The sequence below is a fragment of the Oncorhynchus tshawytscha genome, linkage group LG03 (assembly GCF_018296145.1).
Source record: "Oncorhynchus tshawytscha isolate Ot180627B linkage group LG03, Otsh_v2.0, whole genome shotgun sequence".
Lineage (NCBI taxonomy): Eukaryota > Metazoa > Chordata > Actinopteri > Salmoniformes > Salmonidae > Oncorhynchus > Oncorhynchus tshawytscha.
Genome location: NC_056431.1, coordinates 15,183,667 through 15,201,162, shown reverse-complemented (window position 1 = coordinate 15,201,162; position 17,496 = coordinate 15,183,667). Strand labels below are relative to the sequence as shown.

The 17,496-nt window shown below is 43.7% G+C and overlaps 1 protein-coding gene across 4 annotated transcripts in view; it reads right to left on the bottom strand.

The window, feature by feature from the left end:
* LOC112228299 (triple functional domain protein-like) overlaps positions 1 to 17,496 on the bottom strand; it is a 146,494-nt gene that overhangs the window by 89,339 nt on the left and 39,659 nt on the right. The window contains exon 1 of one of the 4 annotated variants that reach the window (XM_042310479.1): positions 14,084 to 14,225. The exons of the other annotated variants lie outside the window; for them this stretch is intronic. Within the exon in view, the coding sequence (XP_042166413.1) occupies positions 14,084 to 14,210 (127 nt within the window). The 5' untranslated portion in view covers positions 14,211 to 14,225. Of the gene's footprint in view, positions 1 to 14,083; positions 14,226 to 17,496 lie in introns of those variants that run through there. 4 annotated transcript variants of the gene reach the window in all.

Here is a 17,496-nt window from a genome sequence, read left to right as displayed (position 1 = left end):
CGTAATATATTTCCCACTCACTGTTCCACCCCATGGGGAGAACTGGTTTGTGTCCCAAATGGCACACTATTCTACATGGGGTCTGGTCAAAAGTAGTGCAATAAATAGGGGATAGGGACGCATTTTGGATGCATTCATGGTCATATTACCATATCAAATCACTCCTCGTAGTCTCAAACTGCAGTCCCCTGTCCCCAGCCCACTTTGTCACAGCTCAATGGATTTGTTGTTGTTGGAATTATCCAAAATGGATTATTCATTTGACTGTAACACAAAATCTGATTTTCACAAGGCATTGCATGATATGATTAATAGCATCCTATCAAAAAAGATGGCAGACTCAATAGTCGTGATTGCCGATTAAAAGTATTAGTTAATTCTGAGATGAGGTTAAAACAGTTGCCAGAGACGGACAGAAAAGAGTATGAAATAAAGTTTGTCAATCACTCTACCTTGATATTGTATTAATAATCACTCAGTGTGCTGCCGTGTGCCCTTTGAAAACATAGAATCGGCTTCATACAATTTTATTCTGTGCCTCGCTGGAGAGAAAATGTACCTGTTTAAACGGGAATGGTTCATGCCAGGTGAGGCCAAGGGAAGGTCCTTTTAGGATGCCAATCTCATCATTCTGTAAGATCTGTTCTTGAGGTAACATGTAGTACTGAGTACTGCAGTTTATACTCAGATGCGTTCGTTTCTGGGTGTTTTGCCCTGTGTTTGAGGCACGTTTGCCTTTGTGGGCTAATGAGTTGATTTAATCTATTGCTATTGGCCAAATTCGTTATGTATTAAGGAAGTTACGTATTTTCCCCTAACCAGTGTTACCACTTTCCTCATCTGTCTGTTGTATATTTTGTCAATATCACACTGGATCCAGTCCTCTCTGTCACCTCCACTGTAAGCCTAGGCTACATTCTTAGAAAAAAAGGTGCTATCTAGAAGTATATCAAGAGTATACAACCAACTACACCTGATCTACTGACTCTGTTGTAACTGTTGTAACTGTTGCTGCTCCACACCAACAAGATAGACTGCTGGGTCCTCCATCCTAACACAGGCCTACTGTAAGTACCTGATAGTATCCAGAGTAATAATAATATCATAAATAGACTACCAGGAAATATCATCAATAGACTACCAGGAAATATCATAAATAGATTACCAGGAAATATCATCAATAGACTACCAGGAAAAATCATAAATTGATTACCAGGAAATATCATCAATAGACTACCAGGAAATATCATAAATAGATTACCAGGAAATATCATAAACAGACTACCAGGAAAGTAGGTTTGTAGCTTTCACCATCAGTAAAATAAAGTGTTAATGATGATTCTACTAGTTTGTTGCTGCTGATAAAAATATGATTTTATTCGGAGAGGCTAAAAACGTTTGTCACAGACGAACTGCGTAGATTAGACCAAGGTAATAGGATGATAAAATGATTCCACCATTAGCCATTCAGTCAGTTTAAATTAGAGGTCGACCGATTAATCGGAATGGGCGATTAATTAGGGCCGATTTCAAGTTTTCATAACAATCGGTAATCGGTATTTTTGGGCGCCGATTTTTTTCTTCTTCAGATTTTCACCTTGTCAGCTCGGGGGATCCAATCTTGCAACCTTACCGTTAACTAGTCCAACGCAGGCAATAACGTCCTGCGTCTCTCTCGTTGCACTCCACAAGGAGCCTGCCTGTTACGCGAATGCAGTAAGCCAAGGTAAATTGCTAGCTAGCATTAAACTTATCTTATAAAAAACAATCAATCATAATCACTAGTTAACTACACATGGTTGATGATATTACTAGATATTATCTAGCGTGTCCTGCGTTGCATATAATCTGACTGTGCATACAAGCATACAAGTATCTAAGTATTTGACTGAGCGGTGGTCGGCAGAAGCAGGCGCGTAAACATTCATTCAAACAGCACTTTTGTGCATTTTGCCAGCAGCTCTTCGTTGTGCGTCAAGCATTGCGCTGTTTATGACTTCAAGCAGCCTATCAAATCCCGAGATGAGGCTGGTGTAACCGAAGTGAAATGGTTAGCTAGTTAGCGCGCGCTAATAGCGTTTCAAACGTTACTCGCTCTGAGCCTTCGAGTAGCTGTTCCCCTTGCTCTGCATGGGTAACGCTGCTTCGATGGTGGCTGTTGTCTTTATGTTGCTGGTTCGAGCCCAGGGAGGAGCGAGGAGAGGGACAGAAGCTATACTGTTACACTGGCAATACTAAAGTGCCTATAAGAACATCCAATAGTCAAAGGTTAATGAAATACAAATGGTATAGAGGGAAATAGTCTTATAATTCCTATAATAACTACAACCTAAAACCTCTTACCCTGGAATATTGAAGTCTCATGTTAAAAGGAATCACCAGCTTTCATATGTTCTCATGTTCTGAGCAAGGATCTGAAATGTTAGCTTTTTTACATGGCACATATTGCACTTTTACTTTCTTCTCAAACACTTTGTTTTTGCATTATTTAAACCAAATTGAACATGTTTCATTATTTACTTGAGGCTAAATTGATTTTATTGATGTATTATATTATGTTAAAATAAGTGTTCATTCAGTATTGTTGTAATTGTCATTACAACAATACAAGAATAATATTGTCAAATAAATAACTAAAAATCGGCCGATTAATCGGTATCGGCTTTCCCGGTCCACAAATAATCGGTATCGACGTCGAAAAATCATAATCGGTCGACCTCTAGTTTAAATATCTGATGCCAATAACATCGAGCGGGAAAGTCTGAGTGAGTCGTGCTCAGGGAGAGGAGAGGCCAACCGATACAACATGGCTACTTCGATATTGATTCTATCCCACATCTGACCCAGTCAGCAGTAGTCAGGCCTGACTGGACTTCATAACACATTATGTCATTACGGGACATTGCAGAGCAGTGCTGGGCCCTAAAGAGGATAATCTATTGCTTCAGGCAACCAGCTGGGACAGGGACAGCTTCGAGAGGGACAGGGGAGGTAAAATGCTTCTATAATAGCTCTATTGTAGTAGCGTGTCTGTGTGTACCCTCATCCAAAGAGCAGACACCATAGGTGGGTGAACTTCAGGGCTGTGTGTGTGTGTGTGTGTGTGTGTGTGTGTGTGTGTGTGTGTGTGTGTGTGTGTGTGTGTGTGTGTGTGTGCGCGCATGAATGCCTGCATGCATGCCTGCACGTCTGTGTGTATCTGTGTGCATGTGTGTACTCACCCCCATGTCTCATTCCAGTCATGTTCAGAATCAAACTAAGGAGGAGAGGTGTGAGCATGACAACAATACCACCATAGCTGTTCAGCTGTCTCCCTCCCTCCCCCCTCCTTATCGTCCAACTCCCTTTCATGATCTGACACACGTATGTCAGCCCAGTCTAAACATTCCTGCAGCAGCATGTGGGAGTGTCGATGTGTGTGTGTGTGTGTGTGTGTGTATGTGTGTGTGGTACAGTAACACAGGGCATGGGCCCCACTGGAAACACAACTCCTCTGTTTCCAGTCAAGTGTGCCCACATCCCCCCTTTCTCTCTCTCTCTCTTTGGTGTTTTTATGTAACAGCCTGATAATGGCCCACATCCAACACTGATCTCCACTGCACTGCTAGAGGCACCGAGAAGGGTCAACACCACACAGACTCACACACACACACTACACACACACACACACACACACACACACACACACACACACACACACACATTCACACATACACTCACACACACACACACACACACACACACACACACACACACACACCTAGAAGTACAGATCAGGGTCAGCAGGGAGAGGCAGAGTTCCACTATGTTTTCAGTCTCAGACAATGCTCTGTCTAGAAGGCTAGAAGGCAGGCCAGACACACCTTGTTAGTGGTTGTAGTGTGTTTCTCATGCTGGTTCCTGTGTTATCCAGGTGGCCAGAAGTAACCGTGAATATGAACAGCCCTCCGCAGACTCAAAGCCTACCTCGCTGGCATCCCCAGGTTCACACACACACACGCACACGCACACGCACACACACACACACACACACACACACACACACACACACACACACACACACACAGTGCTCTGCACGCAGTGTGGTGCAATAAGTAACTTCTGAACCAGAACATGTAGAATCATCAAATTAGGCCAAGCAATTGAAGCATATGAGCTCATATAGGATTTTCACTGCTAGGCCTACATGTTCAGCCTGTTTTACATGAGTACAAACACCAATATCCCAGTGCCTTTACTGCAATATCCCTCCATACAGTAATTGGTGAACAATCATTATAACCCAGGCAGCACCACACAGCCTTCATTTACAAGTCTGCCAAGCATGAAATGAAGGTTGTCAATCACTCATCCTTGATAATGCATTAATAATGAGGGTAATCCATTCTACTCACTCAGCGTGCTGTCGGGTGCCCTTTGAAAACAAACAGCATAGAAACGGCTTTCTATAATATAGTCCTACTACTGTAGTGCCTCGCTGGAGAGAAGGAAACACTGCTTGTGTTATCAAATCAAACTTTATTTGTCACATGTGCCGAATACAACATGTGTAGACCTTACCGTGAAATGCTTACTTACAAGCCCTTAACCAACAAGGCAGTTCAAGAAAGAGTTAAGAAAATATTTACCAAATAAACTAAAGTAAAAAATAATAAAAAGTAACACAATGAAATAACAATAAGGCTATATACAGGGGGTACTGGTACCGAGTCAATGGGTGGGTGGGTGGTACAGGTTAGTCGAGGTACTTTGTACATGTAGGTAGGGTTGAAGTGACTATGCATAGATAATAAACAGCGAGTAGCAGCAGTGTACAAAATAAGTAGTCTTATTAAGGCTTGGTGGTAGAAGCTGTTAAGGGGCAGAAAACAGTCTATGACTAGGGTGACTGGAGTCGCTGAAAATTTTTTGGGCTTTCCTCTGACACCGCCTGTTAAATACAGTGCCTTGCGAAAGTATTCGGCCCCCTTGAACTTTGCGACCTTTTGCCACATTTCAGGCTTCAAACATAAAGATATAAAACTGTATTTTTTTGTGAAGAATCAACAACAAGTGGGACACAATCATGAAGTGGAACGACATTTATTGGATATTTCAAACTTTTTTAACAAATCAAAAACTGAAAAATTGGGCGTGCAAAATTATTCAGCCCCCTTAAGTTAATACTTTGTAGCGCCACCTTTTGCTGCGATTACAGCTGTAAGTCGCTTGGGGTATGTCTCTATCAGTTTTGCACATCGAGAGACTGAAATGTTTTCCCATTCCTCCTTGCAAAACAGCTCGAGCTCAGTAAGGTTGGATGGAGAGCATTTGTGAACAGCAGTTTTCAGTTCTTTCCACAGATTCTCGATTGGATTCAGGTCTGGACTTTGACTTGGCCATTCTAACACCTAGATATGTTTATTTTTGAACCATTCCATTGTAGATTTTGCTTTATGTTTTGGATCATTGTCTTGTTGGAAGACAAATCTCCGTCCCAGTCTCAGGTCTTTTGCAGACTCCATCAGGTTTTCTTCCAGAATGGTCCTGTATTTGGCTCCATCCATCTTCCCATCAATGTTAACCATCTTCCCTGTCCCTGCTGAAGAAAAGCAGGCCCAAACCATGATGCTGCCACCACCATGTTTGACAGTGGGGATGGTGTGTTCAGAGTGATGAGCTGTGTTGCTTTTACGCCAAACATAACGTTTTGCATTGTTGCCAAAAAGTTCAATTTTGGTTTCATCTGACCAGAGCACCTTCTTCCACATGTTTGGTGTGTCTCCCAGGTGGCTTGTGGCAAACCTTAAACAACACTTTTATGGATATCTTTAAGAAATGGCTTTCTTCTTGCCACTCTTCCATAAAGGCCAGATTTGTGCAATATACGACTGATTGTTGTCCTATGGACAGAGTCTCCCACCTCAGCTGTAGATCTCTGCAGTTCATCTAGAGTGATCATGGGCCTCTTGGCTGCATCTCTGATCAGTCTTCTCCTTGTATGAGCTGAAAGTTTAGAGGGACGGCCAGGTCTTGGTAGATTTGCAGTGGTCTGATACTCCTTCCATTTCAATATTATCGCTTGCACAGTGCTCCTTGGGATGTTTAAAGCTTGGGAAATCTCAGTATCTCGGACCTGCCTGGTGTGTTCCTTGTTCTTCATGATGCTCTCTGCGCTTTTAACGGACCTCTGAGACTATCACAGTGCAGGTGCATTTATACGGAGACTTGATTACACACAGGTGGATTGTATTTATCATCATTAGTCATTTAGGTCAACATTGGATCATTCAGATATCCTCACTGAACTTCTGGAGAGAGTTTGCTGCACTGAAAGTAAAGGGGCTGAATAATTTTGCACGCCCAATTTTTCAGTTTTTGATTTGTTAAAAAAGTTTGAAATATCCAATAAATGTCATTCCACTTCATGATTGTGTCCCACTTGTTGTTGATTCTTCACAAAAAAATATAGTTTTATATCTTTATGTTTGAAGCCTGAAATGTGGCAAAAGGTCGCAAAGTTCAAGGGGGCCGAATACTTTCGCAAGGCACTGTAGGTCCTGGATGGCAGGAAGCTTGGCCCCAGTGATGTACTGGGCCGTACTCAATACCCTCTGTAGCGCAGTCAGATGCCAAGCAGTTGCCATACCAGGCGGTGATGCAATCAGATCAGAAATATTCTGTTCAAACAATGTCAAGAACAACTTAATCATATGACTTATTCGGGGAGCCTGATCTACTTCAGGAGATGGCGGATGCTGCATCATACTGACATCAACCATTCATTGGCAGGAAATAAATGGCTCAACAGAACCATGATGGTGATGACAGGGAGGCGGTGGAGCATTTGAAGCAGTCGATGTGTTGCCTTACAATAGATGATGTATCACAATGCACACACAATGTTCACTTTGTGCTATGGTGTGACGTTGGCTGATGTAGGTAATAACAGTGTGGTCCTCAAGTCACTAAGCGTCATGTGAGGCAGGTAAATCGTGACTTGAGTCATGGTTTGAAGGGTATACATTCCTTCCTTTGTCTCAGCTAGGGTTTATTCCAGCCACCCCCACATCGCAGAAGTGGAAGTATTGCACAAGCCGGAAAAATATGCTAGCGGATTTTGGTTACATTGTCATGTAAAAAAACAGTGCTCCCTCCCTCCCGTAGGTGGAATTGCAATGTAAATTATGAGGGAGCAGAAGGAGTGCGACTGTCAACAGATTTACTGAATGAATTAAACAAAAATCCTTATGGCCACACAGTCTGATGAAAACAGCACTGTGCAGAATACAGACACACTCCACCAATACCTCGGCATCCTGTCTACAAGTTCCTCTATATCTGTTTTATTATGTGGGTATATATCACTTTGGGAGCTCTTGGAGAAATTGAAAAAGTAGAACTCTCACACCAACATTATGACCGGGTGTATGGACAAATGGAACAACAGTAGATTGAACAGGAAATAAACTCCACCACTCCAGCTCTTTGAGAAAACATGCATAAATAAAATATGAATTTAGAGAGGTTTTGGACCCACAGCACTGCGTATGCTACTACACTAAGTTGTCCATGTCTGCCTCCCAAATGGCAACCCATTCCCTTCATAATGCACTACTTTTGACCCTCAGAACGGGAAGTTGCCCTGTGCTGTGCATGGTCTGATCTACCGAAGCAAACATAGAGCCAGGCCAGCAGCTCTCTCTAGTCTAAAGCCTGTAGCCTCACAGTAACCTCTCTCTCTCACCAGGCACCAGGCAGGGTGTAAGGAAAGTATGTCAATCCCCTCTTCAGTCCGTTTAACAGCACTTTACTTACAAGGACCACAGATAGACAGCAAGACCAGCTGCTTCACATGGTCTGTCCCCAAATGGCAACCTATCTCCTTCATAGTGCACTACTTTGACCAGGGCCCTTGCAGTGCACTATATAGGGAATAGGGTGCCATTTTGGCCAGAGACTTTTAGCCTCTCAGAGGACTGACCTCCACACCAGTGTGTTAGTACACAAGTCCTCACTCTCCCCAGTCAGTCGTGTTCATCATAGTGCTCGGCCCCGATTAGGACTTTTTGTGGACGACCTTTGTGGATGACCTATGCTACAAGTAGCAAAAGGGTTTAAGTAAGTAAGTAGCTTGAAAAAGCCAAGCACAGGACAAGTAATCCAAGCCCTGGTACAAATGTATGGGGATGATTTCTGATGGGGCAAATCAGACCCAGTGTTGCTGGCCACAGCCACAAGACCAGGATATAGAGCTTGTTTGTTTCCCAAATGGCACCCTATTCCCTACATAGTGCACATTGTTGACCAGAGCCATGTAAACGAGTGCACTGTATAAGAAGTAGGCTGCAATTTGGAATGCAAAGAAAGCCATGGCTGGGGCTGTGATGGGAGCCATTCTTCACAGCTGTGTCTAGCGCTCATCTCAGCTTGACTCTCGAGCGCTTCAAATCCAGAGGAAGTGTGGGTGTTTCTCTTCACCCTGCAGGTCCAGTCACAGAAGCCTCAGACACTCTAATCTCATTTGGATGGAGAGGGAAACTTTGCCTGTGTGCTTCGGCCTGGCTCTGCTCTGCGCAGCACCGACACCCTTTTTCTGGGGGTTTAAGTATAGCATTTCCTCTGAGGTAACGATGTGCCACTTTCTTTTGCCAGTTTTTGAGACGCTAAATAACCAGAAGGCAGAACAGAAACAGGACACAGTCCTGAGTGACCAGGTCTCTCAACGCAACAGAATGTGTCAATGCTGTTTTCTGATCAGGTTCTGCCGTTATTACATTGCAGACCTGGGTTGAACATTTTATTTAATTCATTTTATATTATATTTTAGGTGCACTTGATTGAGCTTGCCAGACACGCTGGGTGGGCACTGGGCAGGGTTTGCATTTATGGTGAAACCTGATGTATATAAACTGATCAATTCTTAAATCCAGGTGTCCATGCTGTGCTTTCTGAATAGTGTTGGACCCGTCATAGACGATTAAAGAACAATTACATGGTGCTGTTGATATGTTGTTTTTCCATCTCTCCAGTGTGACAACCTACACTATAATAACAACAGTCTCCTGTTCCATTAGTACCAGGGGGAGCGATGAGACCAAACAACTACAGAGCTGTACGACCTTCACAGTCAGTTAGAAGAGACCCAGCCTTTCCCAGTTCAACAGTTTCCTGTTCCATTAGTACCAGGGGGAGCGATGAGACCAAACAACTACAGAGCTGTACGACCTTCACAGTCAGTTAGAAGAGACCCAGCCTTTCCCAGTTCAACAGTTTCCTGTTCCATTAGTACCAGGGGGAGCGATGAGACCAAACAACTACAGAGCTGTACGACCTTCACAGTCAGTTAGAAGAGACCCAGCCTTTCCCTGTTCAACAATGTCACAATCTCTTTCATCGTGCTGTTGTAGCTTCTTTAAAACAATGTTACTAAATGAAAAACACTAGGCTAGACTTCTTCAATACTGTGTTGTACTACGTATAGATATTCACAGCTGTGTTCTTACCATTTTTTATCAAAACACCACTCTGCCATATAAAATATAATTGAAATCAGTATGTTAATGTAGTTTTCCATGCATCACCCCAAAAAGCCTATAAACTAGTGAAATTACTAGTTTCTCACTACCTGCTTTAAAATGTAGCGTTGTGGCCATCTGTCGACTGATCCCTCTCTTACACAGACACTTCCAATACTCACTTCGTTTATTTTACTGCACCCTCTCCCTCTATCGCCTGGGGTATTGTTAACTTTACCATTGGCCTCTCCATGGGCAACCCTCTCTACGTTGTGTGTTCACCCTTTGATCCATCCCTCTATATCTCTTCTATGAGCCTGGTTCACAAATCACAAGCGCAATCCAAAGACAATGTGTTATAGTGAACACTAAGCTATAGTCTCTATAAGCTATAGTCAAAGCCAGAAGAGGACTGGCCACCCCTCATAGCCTGGTTCCTCTCTAGGTTTCTTCCTAGGTTCTGGCCTTTCTATGGAGTTTTTTCTAGCCACCGTGCTTCTACACCTGCATTGCTTGCTGTTTGGGGGTTTAGGCTGGGTTTATGAACAGCACTTTGAGATATCAGCTGATGTAAGAAGGGCTTTATAAATACATTTTATTTGATTTAGTCTACAGGCTAACATTTGGCCTGTACAGAACGCAGAATGTTGCATGTGTCTGTTCTCCATTCTATATAGGGCAAGGCCAGTCCTAGATTATACCTTACTTCTGTTCACCCATCTTCTCTAGTATCCCACCTCCACCTGACAACAAGCCCTCTCAGAGGAGTGTTATGATGAGACAGAGACAGGCCAAGGTGATATGGGACAGACAGGAGACCAGGGTACTGTCCCAAATTGCACCCTATTCCATATAAAGTACACTACTTTTGACCAGGGCCCATAGGGAATAGGGTGCCATTTGGGATGCAGCCCAAGGCTCTAATGAGAAACCCCCGGAAGAAGAACTGACAGGTTGAGATGGTGGAGATTTAAAGTAGATCCTGATCTCATTCCGTAGCTCTCTCTCAGCTATCTTCATGACAAATGGCCTTCATTTTCTCCTGTCCCCTCGGAGGAAGGAGCCAGGAGCGCCACAGATTCTTCTGCATTAATTACCTCACCACTGGTCACAGGTGCATCCCAAATGGCACCTCCTATTCCAAAACAGTACACTATACAGGGCTCTGGTCAAAAGTACTGCACTATGTAGGGAATAGTGTGCCATTTGGGATGCAGTTACAGTCTCTAGGCTGGACAATAACCCATAATGGGATTTCTCTGAGTAAACAAGCAATTCCCCCCATTTTTACTCACACCGGTCTGTGTCTTCTGTGATCAAAAAGAGAGTCAGTGCATGGGCTTGCTTAGCCAGAGTCCACATTGAAGTCTTGATGGTCATTGTTCAATTCATTGTTTTCAGATAGATATATTGAGCCCTAAATGGCACCCTATTCCCAATATAATGAACTAGTTTTGTTCCCGGCATGGGCTAGTTCACTATATAGGGAATAGGGTGCCATTTGGCACACAGATATAGCCTTTATCTAATACATAAGGAAACTACAGCATAGGGGCTCTGGTCGATTAGGTGGCTGGAGCCACAGAGCTTCATAAGCCAAGGACACTCTACCCTCCTCCCCTCTTCTCTGAAAGCTGATAGCACCTAATGCTGCAGAGGGAATCTGAACAGCAAACCACACAACTAGAGACTAATGTACCTTAGCAATACAGTAATGTACAGAAATAGACAAACACAAACCATTCACACAAATTACATTGTATTTACCAAAACAGGAGAATCAACCTGCTTCCCTAATTATGCACCAAGACAGACACAGAGAGCAACAACAGGGTGAATACTAGTATCTGAGATGACCACTGTAATGTTACCTGACAGTTGGATGAGGGTACTCCCTGCCTGTGCATACTGCCAGCTGTGGTTATCCAACACCGCCATCATCACAGGTACCTCTGTTAACTCCTGATTTGACCTTTCTCCATTTAACAAAAGAAGTAAGTGAAATCCTAGGTCAAAGAGAAATCATTGGTGGGCAGCCGACCGTGCCTGTAGGTCTGGGTAGGCCAGCCCCGTACGTCAGGAGGAAATCGGACAACCTGCCTCTCGGCCTCCCGGGAACCAAGCTTCACTACGAAGGCAATGCCAGGTCTTTTGACCAATTGGAGCTTTTCTTTCTTGTCCCCTGTTGCCCCCCAAATAAGATTTACTGACGAGGAGTGTTGCTTTGAATTAAGCAGTTCTCGCCGGCCGTCTGCCTCACTCTCGACTCCATGGAAAAAAGTTAAGCCGTACCAAACAGTTGTCGTACATGGATTTACGGTGGAATAGGCTTTATTGATGATTGCTTTTAATCCCCTCTCTAATTACTGGACCCCTGTCCACTACACAGAAAAATGCATCCATTTACATCCCACTTACAACTAGGGCTGGGCGGTATCCCTTATTTTACTATATAACGATATTGATACATGAACCGGTTTGGGTTTAACTTTACCTTCTATAGCGTCTTTTCAATGTTTATTTTGTTAAATGTGATATGCAACTCCAGCGCATGTAATGTCCTTTTTATGGTTTACTCAGTTTGCTACATGAGTCATCTCTCGCTCTCGCACTATTAGTTTGTGTATCATGCTGTCTGCTAGTATTTAATTTCTTATCAAGCTCTAGCTAAAATAAATATTCTTAGCTGCTAATGCTAATCACTAGTTAGCTGGCTACCTAGCTTGCTAAATGTACTAAGTCAGAGCAAACTTTGGTAGCTAATACAGCCTGGTACTTGTGCTGATGTAGGCCTAGATAAGCATGTTATTTGTGCAACGGTATCTTCCATATCAGAGAAGAAAATGTGAAGCATGAATATGTTAGCTAGCAAGCTACATGAGGTAAGAAAACACGTTATGTAACATCTAATTGGGGTCCCCTGGAAACACTGACCAACACTTTGGTTCCTACCCTGTTGATAATTCCTCCCTGGTTTATTCCTGCGTTGTCATATCAAAGAATGTATTCAAGGTGCTGCCCACTATATTCCAACTATAGAATTAGATTAATCATTATATTTCCATGATTCCAACAGTTAACCATTTAACTAGGCCAAGATGTTTTCCCATATTATGCAGCTCTGTGGGGCACAGTATGGAAATGCAGAAATTGTTTGAAGTTGGATTGAACAGTACAAAACATTCAGAATGGAGAAAGACCCATTGCAATCACTTATATCACTTTTTTTTTTGATGACAGCTTTGCACACTAATTGGCATTCTCTCAATCAGCTTCACCTGGAATGCTTTTCCAACAGTCTTGAAGGAGTTCCCACATATTCTGAGCACTTGTTGGCTGCTTTTACTTCACTATGTTGCCCGACTCATCCTAAACCATTTCAATTTGGTTGAGGCCGGGTGATTATGGAGGCCAGGTCATCTGATGCAGCACTCAATCACTCTGCTTCTTGGTCAAATAGCCCTTACACAGCCTGGAAGTGTGTTGGGTCATTGTCCTGTTTAAAACAAATGATAGTCCCACTAAACCCTATACCGGATGGGATGGCGTATCGCTGCAGAATGCTGTGGTAGCCATGCTGGTTAAGTGTGAATTCTAAATAAATTGCAGACAGTGTCACCAGCAAAGCACCCCCATATGGGCAGTGGGGTAGCCTAGTGGTTAGAGTGTTGTACTAGTAACCGGAAGGTTGCAAGTTCAAATCCCTGAGCTGACAAGGTACAAATCTGTAGTTCTGCCCCTGAACGGGCACCGTTCCCACCGTCATGGAAAATAAGAATTTGTTCTTAACTGACTTGCCTAGTTAAATAAAGGTTAAAAATACCCTGACACCTCCTCTTCCATGCTTTATGGTGGGAAATACACATGCTGAGATCATCTGTTCACCCACACCACGTCTCACAGCGGTTGAGACCAAAGGACCAATTTCCACTTGTTGAATGTCCATTGCTTGTGTTTCTTGGCCCAAGCAAGTCTCTTCTTATTATTAGTGTCCTTTAGTAGTGGTTTCTTTGCAGAAATTCGACCATGAAGGCCTGATTCACACAGTTACCTCTGCTGCAGAGCATAAGTTCATTAGAGTTACCAGCCTCAGAAATTGCAGTCCAAATAAATGCTTCACAGAGTTACAGACAAATCTTAACATCAACTTTTGATGTCTTCACTATTATTCTACAATGTAGAAAATAGTAAAAATAAAGAAAAACCCTTGAATGAGTGGGTATTCTAAAACTTTTGGCAGGTAGGAGAATCAATCAAATGAATTTATATTTACCCAGGCAAGTCAGTTAAGAACAAATTCTTATGTACAATGACGGCCTACCCCAGCCAAATCCAGACAACGCTGGGCCAGTTGTCATTCAACTGTATGTACCTCCCAAACAGGGCCAGATGTGATTCAGCCTGGATTTGAACCAGGGACTGTAGTGACACCACTTGCACTGAGATACAGTGCCTTAGACCGCTGCACCACTCGGGAGCCATTTTTACATCAGCAGTTATCACAAAGTGCTTATACAGAAGCCTAGCCTAAAACCCCAAATAGCAAGCAATGCAGATGAAAGCGCAGGGTATTAGGTTTGACATACCATTCTCTTCAGAAGTTTGACTTTGGTCCGTTAGTGCCAGTCTCCCCTGCAGTCTCCGCTGCTGTCTCCCCCTGTCCCTCAGCAAGCCCATGTATAGGAAGCGAAAGAGCACTGTGAGTCCTGCCATGACCAGATCAGATCTGTGAACTCTCTACCAACTGGAGATGACTAAAACCTCCCAGTAACAATCTTGTAGCTGGTTGTCGGGACACTCCAGCCGTCTCAGTGAGTCTAGTTTGTAAACTCCAGTCCTCTTAATGGATAACAGTCTAGTTTGTAAACTTCAGTCCCCTCAGTGGCGACATTGGAACAACAAGGCTCTTCTCCGAGGCCTGTCCATGGTGGTCTGTCGGTCGGTTTGTGGTCAGGCACGTATTTCACTGAGCCATCAGGAATAAATAACTGGGGAGGCTTATCAGTCCTCTGGTAGAGGGGGAGTCAGGGGGAGTCAGCTGTCTGTCAGAGAGAGAGAAAGAGAGGGAAGAGAAAGAGAGAGAGAGAAAGAAAGACAAAGAGGGGGTAGGGGGAAAATACTGGCAGTACTGGTGGAGTGTGTGAGGTGGCACGACAAAGATGGGTTGCGGGAAGACGGGTGGGATGGTGAGGTCGGTACCCGCAGCTGCAAAGACATGGAAGCAGCAGCTGTGCCCTCCTGTTCTTAACCCCCCTTAACTCACCGACCCATTTCACCAACCCCCACCCCCACATGCCAACACCCCTACAGTTTCCACAGAGACGCTCCTGCCATCCTGAGTTATTCAGGTGACCAGGGTGTAAACTGCCTCCGTTGTTATATTATAACTATATAATTATAACCCCTATTATACCACAGTGGGATTTAGCCTGGCTGCCCTATTCCACTGAGGCGAATCAAACCAGTTTCAACCCAGATCACAGATCATGCCCAGCTCCTCTCACTGCCCCCCTCTCCCCTCACAACAGAGAGCCGAACACAGAGCCAGGAGAGAGAGAGAGAGAGAGAGAGAGAGAGAGAGAGAGAGAAGGAGGGGAAAGGAGAGAGAGGGAAGAGAGGGAGAGAAAGAGAGAAAACACAAGCTGATAGAGGATGAGTGTATAAGGCCTCCACAGAGTCACATTGCTGCAAACTGGGCAGCACAGCACAGCAGCTGGGGCCAAACGATGGAGGTCAGACAATGCAGAACTCAGTGAGCTCTGAGAAGCCTATTCATTAGGACATTCTATGAAATGTAGCTTCAATTGTGAAGCCGTAACAAAAGCAACTCAATAAACCAAACGGAATTACATAACACTCGATGACCAAGCACAGGGGAGAGAAAGGAGATCGTTTTGTGGACGGTTTCCAGACAAACGCAATGTCTCCAGTGGTCAATAGAGAACGTGCCTTTTTCACAGTTAGCAGTTGGTACTTTCCTGATGTATTACACAAACAAATTCACAACAACAGACTATTTCAACAGCTTATTTCTAAGAGTCAATGTGCACCATGGAGTAGATACAAAAGGAGAGAACGCATGCTTTTCAAAAAGGGTTATGCAGTAAGCAATATTACCTGTATGTCACATCCTAACCTTAGCGCATTGTATAGTTAGCCTTGGTAGTGCGTGTCTGAGTGGGGAACATGGGTTGAAGAAGCTTGTGTTGTGGCCCTTGTGGCCTATCTAATGCCTAATGATGTGTGAGCCGGTCTGTGCTGTTGTGACCATCCCTGTCAGCTCAGCTGCTCTGAGGGAATGAGCAGTTGTCTTCCAGAGACAGATGGGAGGAAAGATGGTAGAAGTCACAACTATGCACACACGCTTGAGCTATGGACCCAGCCTAAATTCTTCACCACATTCTACAAGTAGGGCCATTAACAGCTAACTTCAGCAGCATTTCTGTTGCGGTTTCCAGCAGAAGACCTGGGAGAGTTGATTGTTGGTACAGCATTGCACAGTGCCAGTTAGCTAATGACCTACACTCATCTGCGGTCCTTTATGCATGGCAGTGTATGCATCTGATCTGCTCCCTGCTCGTTTTATGCCTGCTATGCTACATGTTTTTGGTGTGAGCCATCCTATTGCCTTTTGAGGCACCAGCCATTGAGAGGAACCAATAAAGTTTTGTGTGGTGTTCCCTGAGGTGAACTTAAAGAGGAGGAGGGAGAGGTAGGAGAGGAGGAGGAGGGAGAGGGAGGAAAAGGAGGAGGAGGGAGAGGGAGGAAAAGGAGGAGGAGAAGAAGTAAGAGGAGTGATTTCCTACTGGTCACAGATGTCCTCACACTGCGACTCACATGCGATGACAGTGTGACCAGGGCTCAGGTCAAAGATTTGCACTATATAGGGAACAGGGTGCCATTTGGGACGCATTTCTAGTCTCTGATCAGAGTATAGGCAGCAGCTTTCTTACATTGATACTAAAAAGCCTGGCTCACATCCTCTCACGTTACCTTTCATTTCACTATGTTTTTGTAGATGCAGACTGGCATTTCTATAAAGGACTGGAAGGTTTCTCTGTTAGGCAGATAGTATTTTAGCCAAGTATCTCTACTGCTGTCAATGTTGCAATCCTCCTCAGTCACGACATTGGGATTTATCCTGGTCTGTGTCCACATCAAGGATACATCCCAAATGGAACCCTAGTCCTTATATAGTGCAATACTTTTCAAAAGGGTCCTATGTGCAATGTAGGGAATAGGGTGCCATTGGGATGCAGTCAAGGTCTATTCTAATGCAGGATCAAATACCTGTCCAAGCACTCCACTGCTCTTCACAATGAAACACCCACAGACACATCTTCCATATTTATGTCTCAATTGAATTATGTGACATTGGGCCAGTTACCCCTCACCCACCTTATTACAAGACCCTGCACATTGTAAATATGGTACTGGAACTGACTTTAAAAAAATATTTCTTGCATATGCTATGCTTAATTACTTACTTTATTGTGTATTTCATATTTCTTATTGTTTTTCTTCTTCAAATAATACATTGTTATTGATTGTTGCATCGTTGGGTTTTGAGCTTGCAAGAAAGGCATTTCCCTGTACTTGTGCATGTGATATTAAAACTTGAAACTTGAGACCAGCTGGGTTTAAATAGTATCCCAAATAGTTTTATTGGTCTCTTTCAGTCAAAAGGATCCGTTGACTAGACAATCCATGTCAGATAAAGGGCATGGGGCTAAACAGGGTCAACTTCCGTGCTAGTTCCTGCCCGAGCAATGATAATAAACTGCTCAACATGGGCCACGTCTACAATGGCCCCCTTTTCCCTATATAGTGCACTAGAGCCCTATGGGCCCTGGTCAAAGGTATTGCACTATATAATGACTAGGGTTCCATTTGGGATGTATCCTTGATGTGGACACAGACCAGGAGAAATCCCAATGTCATGACTGAGGAGGACTACAACATTGACAACAGTAGAGATGCTTGGCTAAAACACTATCTG